This window comes from Amphiura filiformis, chromosome 5 (genome assembly GCF_039555335.1).
Source record: "Amphiura filiformis chromosome 5, Afil_fr2py, whole genome shotgun sequence".
NCBI classification, from domain to species: Eukaryota; Metazoa; Echinodermata; class Ophiuroidea; order Amphilepidida; family Amphiuridae; genus Amphiura; species Amphiura filiformis.
Window position 1 is genome coordinate 55073378 of NC_092632.1, and position 12812 is coordinate 55086189.

General features: G+C 35.6%; 1 protein-coding gene across 1 annotated transcript; it reads left to right on the plus strand.

Annotated features, from left to right (window-relative positions):
• The first annotated feature begins 869 nt into the window (after positions 1 to 869).
• Positions 870 to 10884, plus strand: LOC140153391 (calcyphosin-like protein). The gene is made up of 5 exons (XM_072176133.1): positions 870 to 1082; positions 2950 to 3064; positions 5908 to 6085; positions 7083 to 7292; positions 7873 to 10884. Exons 2-5 carry the CDS (start codon positions 2985 to 2987, stop codon positions 7972 to 7974), a joined length of 570 nt encoding a protein of 189 aa, XP_072032234.1. The 5' UTR covers positions 870 to 1082; positions 2950 to 2984; the 3' UTR covers positions 7975 to 10884.
• The last annotated feature ends 1928 nt before the right edge of the window (positions 10885 to 12812 follow it).

Here is a 12812-nt window from a genome sequence, read left to right on the forward strand (position 1 = left end):
GGCATAGTCTAAACAAATGAGAATACATGTACAAAGAAAATCGCTATACCAGCTCAGTGTGTCGCCAATATGCGAGCCACTCCATCGAATATGGCTCAAGTCGGTTCTTTTGATATTATGATGCGGTGGTACTAGAACGGACCTTAAAACGTTTTGTTCAGTCATTTTATTCAAATCCGAGATTTTGACAAAGCTACAGCACATAACATGCATATATTGGCCCAATGTTGGTTTTCGAACGCCAATCTTGGCATCGGCATTATTTTGCTGCCCATATTGGGCCAATCTTGGCTTACCATCGGTAATCTTCATATTGGCATCACAGTATTCAATATTCGGCCCAAGCCCAATCTTGGACCAATCTTGGGCCCATGAGCAAATGTTGGGCCATTATTGAACATATGCCGGGCCACCATCGGACCAATATCGCCATGTTATCTGGGTATAGTCTTGATTTCTGCAGGGTACAGTAAAGGTTCGTTCATACTACCACCGCATTTGCGATGCGTTGCTTTGCGATGCGGTGCGATGCCGCACTGCATAAACTACTGCACTGCGATATCGCAACAAAGTTGAATACATTTTAACCTGGAAATGCGACGAGTTGCGTTGAGTTGCGGCAAAAGTAATCGATATATCGGCATCGCAAAGCAACGCATCGCAAATGCGGTGGTAGTATGAACGAACCTTTATAGTTTACTATATAAAGTACATTACAATCTTGTAAAGATATCATTTTAATAACATGCTATTTAAATAACAATTGGGCACATGCTAATAAGCTATTGCCACTTCCTGATTTAATGATCCTTGAGCATAGTCTGCCGATAAAGCTTCACCTATAATTATGTTTTGTATACTACACACACACACATTTACATTTTTAATTGTTTTGTTGGCTTTGGGAGTTATTGTGCAGAATTCAGTGAAGCAATCACTTTGCAGATATAGGCCTATATTGGTGACGACGCCACAACAAACTTGAACCTGTTGTTGATCTGTGTTGTCGCTATACGTCACAAGTTTTGCAAAAAAAGATAGTTTGTAGCACCAAGACTTGACACTGCTTTCACTTTATTAAGGTTGGTATTTTCGCTTTGTAATATATATACATGTATGCTTTGATTACTGGTTGTGTAATGTGTATTTTCGCATAATATGAAATGTATCTGCACTAAATTGTAATATCTTGAAATATAGGCCTACTGAAGTTTGTCGGACGGCTAGAAAATGCTATCGCATATGTGCCCTGTAAATTAAACAAAAAAAACCCAATTTAGTATGTATTGTATATAGGAAAATGGCCTATTCATCAAGGGTAGCTAATTACACTCGGTTGCACATACCCGGGATTTATACCTTTCAGCGAAATGTTTTGCGTTATTTTATTTATTTATTAGGCCTAGGCCTATTTAGTAGGCCTATTGTTGTTTCATTTCTCAAAACTACATGTATTTTGTATACGATCCTAGTTCATTGCTAGACTTTATCCTGGGACTTAATATGATATCATATTAAGCTGAACGCCATCGATAAATTAAGTTAGTGCTTCTAAAATCAGCACTTTACGCCAAAATTCCTAAAATAATGCTGTTAAATAGGGAATCCTGATACGTATTTCCACCAACCAAGCAGCTCCATGCCAACAGTTGCTTTGGCGTGAGTTCGGCCCCAGTTGGTCACTTCGGGAAATACTCATGCACCATGCAGTTTACTATATACAGGTCAAATCTCGCATATGGTGTGTTTTCTGTTCAGGACCTAATTAATTAATTCGGTCACAAAATGGTCACTTTAATATGAGGCGGTGGCCCAACCGTATATGCCACTGAGACTGGTAGCCCGTGACGTGCAGTGGGGGGGGGGAGGATTAAATATTTGGTTGGAGGTAGGGGTGTGCGGTTCGAGTCGATCCACACAAAAAAACAACGAGGGAAATCAGGCCATGCAAAAGTATCCATGCCGCAGGGTGGTGTGTATATGACCAACCGGTAATTGGGCAAAATGATTTGCTGTCAGGAAGTGAATGACAATTTGAAATGGAGTCTTTGCATGTTAGTAATATCCTAGTGATATTAATGGCATAGCACTGTGTAGTGTGTTTTATTTTATACACAATTTGTGTAATATAGGCCTAGGCTATACTATACATGTAGGCCTATATTATGTTTAACATGTAAACAGGTGTTTATTCAATCTGATGTTCTGATTGCTTAAAATCCTATAGTATATTGTGTAGGGCCTATAAATTGACCGGGTGTAACCGGGGCTTTCTTTCTTCAGGGTCTATGATGAAATCAGGTTCTTTGTCGGTACATTCACATGTTTGAGCCCACCCCACCCCGTTCCGAAGGCCTGGCTATACGCCAGTGATGTCGGTCCTATTCTACGAGGGTCATTCAAAAAGTTCTACCTCCATCATCACATCTCTATTATCTTACGTACCGATGAGCACTGTGGTGCCAGGCAATTAGCCATGATTGATTACACTCTTAGCTACAAAATAAAGGTTATATTGATGAATGATGTGACTTTTGGTTGTTAAGATATGTTGGCTTAGCGGTTAGAAACTGAGGTTTTTGGGAGCTGACGGCGTACTGGGAAAAGGGGGTCTTTTAGAGCTGCGACCAAGTAAAAAAAGGGAGGGGGGGGGTCTTTTGGAGCTGCGAACAGTCAAAATCAAGGTTTTTTCTTGGCTTTCTGGTTGAATCGTCTGAAAAATAGAAATGTGAGGAATGAGCAATTTATAGGGGTCTTTTAGAGCTGAAATGTTCAAAATCAAGGGTCTTTTGGAGCTCCATTTTCAGTGTTCAAATTTCGAGGTCTTTCATAGGTGTGAAATCCAAAAACGGGTGGGGGGGGGTGCATAACACTTGATAGAGCTTAACAAAAACACTTGGTATGTTTAGTGGTTGAAATTGGATTTTTGTGTTTTTGCTACTCATACAGTTGCAGAAGATTTTCTCGTCTTTGGATACAGCACCATGTCAGGGGATGAACTTATCGAGAAACTGAGAGCGCAATGTCTGAAACGTGGAGCAAGCGGAATCAAGGGTCTATCAAGGTAATAGTAGGCCTACGGTTTCATTGCATGAAAATTCTGCACAATTTTTGTGATTAAGTCCCAATGCACATGTTACTGAAATGCGCCACCTTAATAATATTCATAAAACATATTAAATGTATAAATGATACCGACATGCGGATAACCTTAAAGCTCCCGGGCCCGGGCAAAGCGCACTAAGGGGCGCACCATTAGATTTCCAGGGGGCATGGAAGTTTTTTGGAAAAAAAACAAAAAACTGCGCCCACTAGTGAGACGAAAAAAAAACTTTGCCCACTATGAGACGAATTTTTTTTTTGCCTCATTGATGAGTAAAAAAAAAATTCCCCCACCCAACTTTGTATGAAGGTATACATTAAAATTGAACAATAATTCGGCGGCGCAAAAAAAATTCTGCCTGACCCAAACTCCCATGCCTCCCCTGAGAATCTAATGGTGCATCCCTTAATGATTCTGAAATGGGAATGCGCCACCTTAATAATCGTAAAGCACATTGATACCGACATGTGAATGCACCACCTAAATAATTATCAACAGGAACAACAATCTTATTAATGCATGGACATAATATGGAAACAAATTGTGAAAAGATGAATTTACAATTTATCTTTTTTGTATGTCTGAAATTTAAAATTAATTATATTTTTGAGTGTTTTTGTATAGCTAAGTCTATGCCCTTGACGTTGATGTAAGCATTATTTCATAACGGTATTTTCTAATTGTCACAGAGGGCGCTTTTCACTTGCACAATTTTTTTTGAGACAGGCTGTACATGTACGTTGAGATCTAGTAATAAACATTTCAGAAAAAGTAACTAACCCCCCTTAAATAATGGCCATTATTCAAAAAGGGGCTATTGTATTACAACATTTTTATACAAATCTGTAAAATGCGTTGGAAGCAGAATTTATTTCTGCGCATTTTGACACCTGACACCTAATTTGATACGATAGCTCAGAAAACAATAAAACACCGTTCAATTTAATGTAGTGAGGTCCAGATTTGAAAGTTGCACTTACATACAAATTTTTACAATACAAAAACACTCAGATATCATAATCATTATACAGATTTCCTTCCATTATACTGAATGCAAAATAGCTATTTATTTACTGCAACTTTCAAATCTTGGGCTACATTGATTTAAATGTACGCTGTGACGTCAATATTTAGTCAATTTCTACCAATGAGGTGTCAAAATGTACAGCAATAAATTCTGCTTCCAACGCATATTACAGATTTGTAATACAATTACCCGTTTTTGAATAATGGTCATTATTTAAGGCTATATGCTCTTTTTGGTTGAAATTTTTGGCGGGAAATAATCCCGCCAAAACATTAAAGTAATCTTTTCCAACAACTAAATATCATAGTCAGGAAATTAATGATGCATCTGGTAGCTTAGATCATAACTTTCATTATACTTAGTTACAATTATCCCAGATAATTCTTGATTTGTTTTTACAGAGTCTTGAATTGTCGATGTTTTTCATCAAAAAACATCACTCGGTGTATTTTGAAACTCGAGGCATTAACTCTTCTCAAATTGGCCCCAAATCATAATTTATTATATGCACGTGTAGCAAACACCAATGGGAATAATTGGACGTTGTTTGCAGAGCCTAAATTTGGTTTGATTTTATTTCACAATAATTCTAAGGTGAGAATTTTGACCTGACATTTCCTTTTTGGATTTCCAATTTAAATTCATTGATATGTGATATTTTGAATAAATAAAGAGTACGCTTACCTTTCTGCAACACTTCCCGGTATCATTGAGCATCAGCTGATAGCCAACATTTTAGCTGAAAACAGTCCCTTCCTATCATTTTTGAACAAAATATGGTTCAAAAGTGCGTACACTACGCGTATATACTGGTACAGTGATGTAATGAAGAGAGCTGTTTACGGTGGGGTATCTATTGTAAGCTATTAGGGTATAGGCCTATAGTATATCTTCCCGCAAGTGACAAGATGTGTCAAGCAGGTACATACACAAGGGCGGTATATTCAAACGGTATTGTCTGGATCATTGAGTATCGATTGCGCACGTACACGGATGTGTGTGGTCACTCCCCCGGTTTTGACATGAATTACAAATGACGTCGTGAATGACCCAGCGTTTTCATTTTATTATTACAAAATTAATCGTCGTTTATCACGAGTCCTAAGAGTCGTACCAGTTCAATTCATCAAAATTAATTTGTATTAAATGAAAAACAAACAGACAAGTAAAGTCATATGTCTTTCTATGACTGTATTCCTACCAAAATCTGATTTTCAATACACTAGAAACGTGTTGATATGTATATCTTTGAAAATCGACAGTCACCGTGGCACGATAGGGATCTTTAGCATTCATAGTGCCTTGGTGGCAGTGGTTCGAAACCTGGTGAAAATGTTAGTATTTTTTATTCTTTTTACTAATGCGCTGTGCCGTTTTTCAAACACGCCCCTGAATGAAATTGATGGGCAAGTACCCTTAAGGGGGGTTAGTTACTTTTTTTGAGATTTTTATGTATAATGTATATTGATAAATGTTGATTTTGAATCGATTCGAGAGCAACGTGGTGAAAATCGAATTAAATGTGCGTGTATGTAAAGCAAATTATTGTTTTACAATCACAATGTCATGAATGTTGTGGTTAAACCTTTCCATGTTAAAGTTACAGGATTTTGTTTTGGTGTTAAAAGGTGTTATCATACTTTCAAAAGAGTTTCATTGTAAAATAATACAAAATACAATTGTATGAATTAAACATTGAAACGTATTTGCCTAATAGAAAAAATTAAATCGTCGAGACATGCAAAATATCACCAGGACATTGCTTACAATATTTCAGAACATTCCGAATTATGGACGATGATGGTAACAAGAAGTTAGATTTGGAAGAATTCAAGAAAGGTCTTCATGATTACGGAGTTGAAGTTAATCAAGATGAAGCCAAGGGTTTGTTCCAGGCATTCGACAAGGATGGCAATGGCTCAATCGATTTCACAGAATTTTTGGAAAGCTTAAGGGTAAGTAGGTAGTACTAGTTTAATTTCGGCACTCAGATAATCTACAATCCCGGTCAAAAGTAGCTGGAACACTTAAGTAAAAGTAAACTGAGCTCAAAAAGAAACTTATAATTTTTTACAACTTGTGAATCACAAGGTCATATCTTAAAATACTGTCAATCAAAATGAACCAAAATTACACACAGGATTACCTTAATACTCTACTCAAACCACATGTCAGTAACCAAGCAGTTGTCCAACTGACACAACAGCAAAATGCACTGTCATGGGACAGCTTCCTGGACTTCCTTCACTTTCACAGCCCAACATTTGGCACCCTGGACAAAAAATCTGTGAGAATGCACACAAGATCCTTGCACAGATGATAAAACGGTGCTGCTTTCTGCTTTTCATACACTTTTTTCATGAAACAGGGCTGGGCTGTGAATGTGGTCCAGGAAGCTGTCCCATGTCAGTGCATTTTGCTGTTGTGTCAGTTGGATAACTGCTTGGTTACTGACATGTGTTAAGAGTAGAGTATTGAAGTAAATCTGTGTGTAATGTTGGTTCAATTTGATGGACAGGATTTCAAGATATGACCTTGTGAAAAATTATAAGTTTCTTTTTGAGCTCAGTTTATATAGGCTAGGACTGTTTGAAACCGTACTTCCGTCATACTTGAAATATTAAAATTACGCTTTCTTTGGTTCTGAACCATTGCTGTAATCAGTAGCGTAGCCATGGTAGCCAGGGTTTTTGTGTGAGAGGGCAAAGCCAAATTTTTGCCCCCAATTGTCAATTTTTGTCCTAATTTTAGTCATTTTAAGGACACGTTACCCTTTGTCGTTCCCATTTTATTCCTGATTTTTTTGGGGGGAGGGGGGAGGCTATGCCCCTGCCCTCACCCCCTGGCTACGCCGCCGTTTCCTGTAAAATACATGTACTCTCTTTGAATAATTGATTAGATTTATTAGGTGCATGCGTGCTTCTACAAATTACACACTTTGTATATTTTCAGCCACCAATGTCTAAATCACGCAAGGATATCATTGATAAAGCATTTAAGAAACTTGACAAGACTGGTGATGGAGTTGTAACTGTAGAAGACTTAGAAGGAGTATATAATCCCAGGGAACACAAGAAATATCGAGATGGGAAATGGACTGAAAAACAAGTGTTTGAAGATTTCTTGAAAACCTTTGATTCACCAAACGACCCCGATGGAAAGGTAATGTACTTAAATATAAACCTCACTGTTGACCGTCACTGGCGTATTATCCTCATATCATGATCCTGGTACGTATGGGTCCATCCCAGGACCCATAGAATATTATAGGTTTCCCAACTTTTGACATATTTTGGCTTACAAAATCCAAACAACACAGCTTTATAGCCTCAATATGTTTCCAATACGATGAATTCAGCCTTTCCACTGATTTTGCTGACATTGGGTATAAGTGATGATGAGGTTGTTGGTAGAATCATTCTTTGATCTGCTTTCTGGTTGCTTAATTTATGTACATTATCCAATTTATGTAGGCCGTAATTCAGTTGAGCTAGGGTAAAGTTAGAATCTGCCAGGTTGACCAATTTGGCTACACAATAGTCAAGTTCACCATGAATCATCTTAGAGTTAAAGTATTATATACATATTTTGGTACAGTCAAGTTCACTAACAAGTATATCTAATTGGTTTCAATCATTAATTATTATTGTATACTCATTTCATCTATAATTTACGGATAAAACAAGTATTTTGTTTATGTGTTGCTTTGTTTGATTCAGTTTCTGTTCACTTTATTTTGCAGGTTACACATGAAGAGTTTGTCAATTACTACGCAGGCGTGAGTGCCAATGTCGACAATGATACCTATTTCGATCTAATGATGAGAAAAGCATGGAATCTATAAATTAATATAACGTCTTTCTTTTTTGTATGTATTTGGGTGGGTGGGTGCTGTTTCACCAGATTATATACTACGCACGAAAGGTAACCGAACACTTAAAATAAAAGCAATACCTTAAGGTTGGTCTGAACCCTGGAAATTTTTTTAAATTAATTTTTAAAAACTAGATCAAAATATCTTTTTTTGAATTTTGACCAACTTCACCAAAAATATTTGAAATTTGGGCCCAAATCGGGCTTTTTTGTGATTTTTTTTGAAAAATCAGCTTTTTTTGACAATTTTGGTGCAAATTTCTCAAAGTTGGTTGAAATTCAAAAAAATGAAAAAAATAAAAAAAATTTGGCCCAAGAATTTTTTTGTTAGGATGCACGAAAAAGAAGTGGGCCAAAAACCGTTATTTTTGGGATTTTGGGCCAAAAATGGCATTTTGGCCCAAATTTGACCTCACAGATGAACTTATCAAGTCTTTGCCATTCTAAATATGTATACTTTTATATACTTTAGACCAACAATTTAGAAGTTATGAGGCCCGAAAGTTTCCATAATTCCAGGGTTCAGACCAACCTTAAAGACAAAATAAAGTGATCATATGGATGGTTTTGTTATGCGTATTTTGATACCTCATTTGGCACGATGCAACTTTATTATTTAAAGTTATACTGAATAAAATGGACGCCGCGCCGTTGGGCTATTTCCTCCTTCAAGGTAGTCTGTGTTACAGACCGTGTACCTGTATTATCCATAGGGAGAGAAACTACTGGGAACCACATCGCTAGCTCTCGCCGCTTCGCCGCTCTCCCCCTTGATCGCGAGTCAATCTTTGACAAAGACAACCTTCAAGGGGGATTCCTATCGACTGACTTGTAGCGTGACAGATCACTCGCCGTGCTCATAATTAGCGTGTTTAATTCGAGAGACATGTCTATGTAAATTTTGTCACATTTGAAATACTCTCTTTTTTATTCAAATTGGTATTAACTTGGGAAAATAAGGCCACATCGTGCCAAATGAGATATCAAAATACGCAGAACAATTTTTCCATCTATTGACTACTAATCTGTGTGGTAAATAAGGTTATATAGTGCCTTTTAAGATATTGTTTTTCTTCGGATACTTTTAGTATCGAGCACTTTTTCAGCTGTTTCGATTCTTTTAGTGCAATCAGTCAATGTGTTCACTAAAGCTCACTAACCTAGCAAACACAAAACGTTTTTAAAACGTAGTTTTAACAGGTTATATGTTTGATTTTTGGCTTTGGTTAAAACATTTTAACAACATAAAATGTCGGGTTATATAAAGGTCATGAAAACATTTTGTATGAAAACACACTTCAAAAATATTTTTAAAATGTTTTCAAAATGTCGTAAAATATTTTTGCAAACATTTTTTGGCAAATATTTTGTCAACACTTGTTTGTAGTAAGTTATCAAAAAACGTTTTGGAATGTTATGAAAACGTTTTATACCATTTATATACCCTTTATATAACCCGACACTTAAACGTTTTCTGGCAACCTTTTCTAACCTTTTGTGAATGATGTCGAAAATGTTTTGTGTTTGCTGGGAAGTTTGATTCGGCGAGTGCTGGTAATGTTCTTAATGAACCGTATAACGGGAGCGAAGTCTGTCAACGTTTTAAGTTATAACATAAACTAGGTTTTTGCTTTTGTAATTCATGTTATTTCTATAAATCTTTTTTTTAATGTGAAGTTCAATGACGTAATCACATGGTTGATGGTTTGTCGTTACACATTACGGTACAGTCCGCTATGTAGACTGAATACTAGTCGAAGGTCCGTTATAAAATATAAAATATAATGTATAATAATTATATAAAGGGTAATGCATTATCCTTCACACCCAACTAATGAGTCTGAGGCAGTAAAACCGTAAATAATGATTTTGGCGGCGATTTTGGCGCAGCCGAATCCATTATTTAAACGTTTTTACTGCCGAGGACACATTATTTGGGTGTAAAGGATAATGCTGCACCCTTTATTTCTATTTATGTAATACATGTATATACAAAGGAAACACATTCCAACATTGTACTTAATTTAGGCCTAATAGAATTCAACTACAAGCCGGTTTGCAAGGCAGTTTTGACAATAATGAATAACAATAAATTCAAAGTAAATGTGATTAGATACTCATAGGCCTGCGAGTAAGCTTATGTTTTCCTAGTTATTTCGCACTTTGATCCGAAGTTGATTCGTAGAATAGACATTTCAAAGTCGTTCCCAAAATTCGCGCTCTCTCGAAATCAATTAATCGGTAATTGAATTTTATTTTAATGTTCGATACCTTCAGATATGTCATATTCGGGTCACTGATTTTCGTCTTGTAAGTCTAATTTATCCACTATCACTGACTATATGTTCCAGCGTTGACTTTGTTAAAAGCAAATTTGTCATATCAATAAAATTCATAATTGTTTGCGCAACTTCATTTATACACATAGCTTTCTTATATAGCTTTCCTTACTAATTTAAGAAAAACATATGACTATTTATGTGTTTACCAATTATAAAAACATATCTGTTGATTTACCTGTGTTTAATAAATTGTGATAGTGGTGCTATCTATTAAAGATCAAATTCAAATTTATAAATGTTCCTGATATTTTCTTTTTGAAGGCCTATATTACACCCACGTGTTTTTCCTATCTACTGAAGATAACCCAAATTAAATGGATGTTGTCATTTTGTCTCCTCAGCGAGATTAAAACCGTGTAAGTGGTGCTATGTATACTGACGACGTAAGTGGTGCTATATACTGACGACAAAGATATTTCCAAAAATTATGGCGGACAAACATAAATGATGTTTAAAGCAAGTCTCCACTGCTTGAAATTTCAATTTAATCTTCATTAGATATTGCACCATTAAAGCCTTAATGTACGATTTCCGTCAAATTTTAATTTTGTTATTCTTTATTCAAAATGTTGAAATCATATTTGTAATAACTGATGGAAGGGTTGATGTCCATGCATTTTAAGTTGAAATAACAAGGTATAAAGTGCTCTCTAATTGTAAAAGAGAGAAAATCTCACTCCCGAAAAGAGTGATTCACTTATAAGACCACTCAAAAAGGAGTGAAATGCGTTTTTAACTTTAAAACCACTCAAAAAAGAGTGAAAACCACTCTTTAAGAGTGAATTTTAACTCTTTCAAGGAGTTAAATGAAGGACAACTCTAAAAATGTGTTGTCCTTCATTTAACTCCTTGAACGAGTTGAAATTCACTCTTTTAGAGTGGTTTTCATTCTTTTTTGAGTGGTTTTAAAGTTTAACAAACACATTTCACTCATTTTTGAGTGGTTTTATAAGTGAATCACTCCTTTGGGGAGTAAGTTTTTCACTATTTTACATTTAGAGAGTGAAAGAAACCCCACTGATTATTTTGGCCATTTAACATGCAGTTCTATGGGATAGGACATATCATAATTTTTAAATTATGATAATATGTCGAACTTTGCTCTGTTGACCTACAAAGACAACAAATTTGGCCGATTCCATTTAGGTGCAAGTTGGGACATGTGTAAACATTGCAAATATGCACACACAAAAAATCAGGTTTTAAAAAAATTAACCAATTTCATATTATAAGATCGTATACATTATGGCTTTAAGCCTGATTCGATTCTAAAATATCAATCTAACTCGCTAGGGGACAACAATGACAACATGCATTTTATTTGAGCTATCTTCAGTAGATAGAATAAGGCACATGAATTTAAAATTAAACCAAAACAAGATGTTGCAACACTTGAAATTTAATAGCACAATTCTGTAAATTATCGATTTATTACGTTTATCAGACAAAAACAACAACCAACACGCATTTAAATTTGAGTTCGAAGCAGTTTATAACAAAAACACACGCATTCATTAACATTCACCAAATGAAAAACCGCATGTAGAGAAATACAATGGCTTTGTTCCAGAGTCAGTGAGTATTCCGTTCTTGAGATATTTCAATTTAAATCAATGCAGGAGCTTAATAGACATCGGGTACCAAGTTCGAGGAAATTACGGAATGTCTTGCGACATTTTCTTTAGTATAAAATGAGGGTAAATTCGTGTTTTTACTAGCTACTGAAGATAGCTTAATTCACGGTGTAATTTTTGTCTCCAGTATAGTGCTAGTACTGAAGATCAAATTAAACATCCAAGCAGTTATATAGGCTTGCAAAGTGTTGCGACATTATATTTTGAAAATGTTGTAATCCCTATAAAAGTATTCAAAGCGTAAAACGGATGCATGCTAAACGGATGCATTACCAAAGTTGCAACTTGTTATTTTACGCAATCACTCGCGACATTCGATCAATTAGCAAAACCAGTAGGAGAAATAGAATAATACTGAAAAACTTTTGTTCACAAACTATGATTAAAAATTGTGTATTCGGTATTTTGTTTATTTCAATCAATATTTTCTGCTCATGAAACGCGCTTTTGCCATCTACTAAAATTTAATGAAATTTGTTATTTTGATTTCTAGAACAAAATAGAGCGATGTTTTTAGTGGTACTAGGTATCTACTGAAGATCAAATTTATATTTCTAAATGTTGCGATATTTTCTTTTAGAGTTATGCCTCTTCCCGGCATAGTTTTATTATTCGTGGTGCTCGGTGATCATCTAGAACGCGTGTTAGGCAATGTTTTTTGGAACATTATTATTTTTCATGTTTTTTGTTTTGCTTGCTATCTTCTGAAGATAGCATTTAGGGCCTAGGAAGAAAATAATTAATACCTCCAGCGGAATCTGTTAAAAACTTTTCGTATAATATTTTCTTTATGTTTAATGATTTATTAGTATTATTGTTTTGCAATTGCAGAT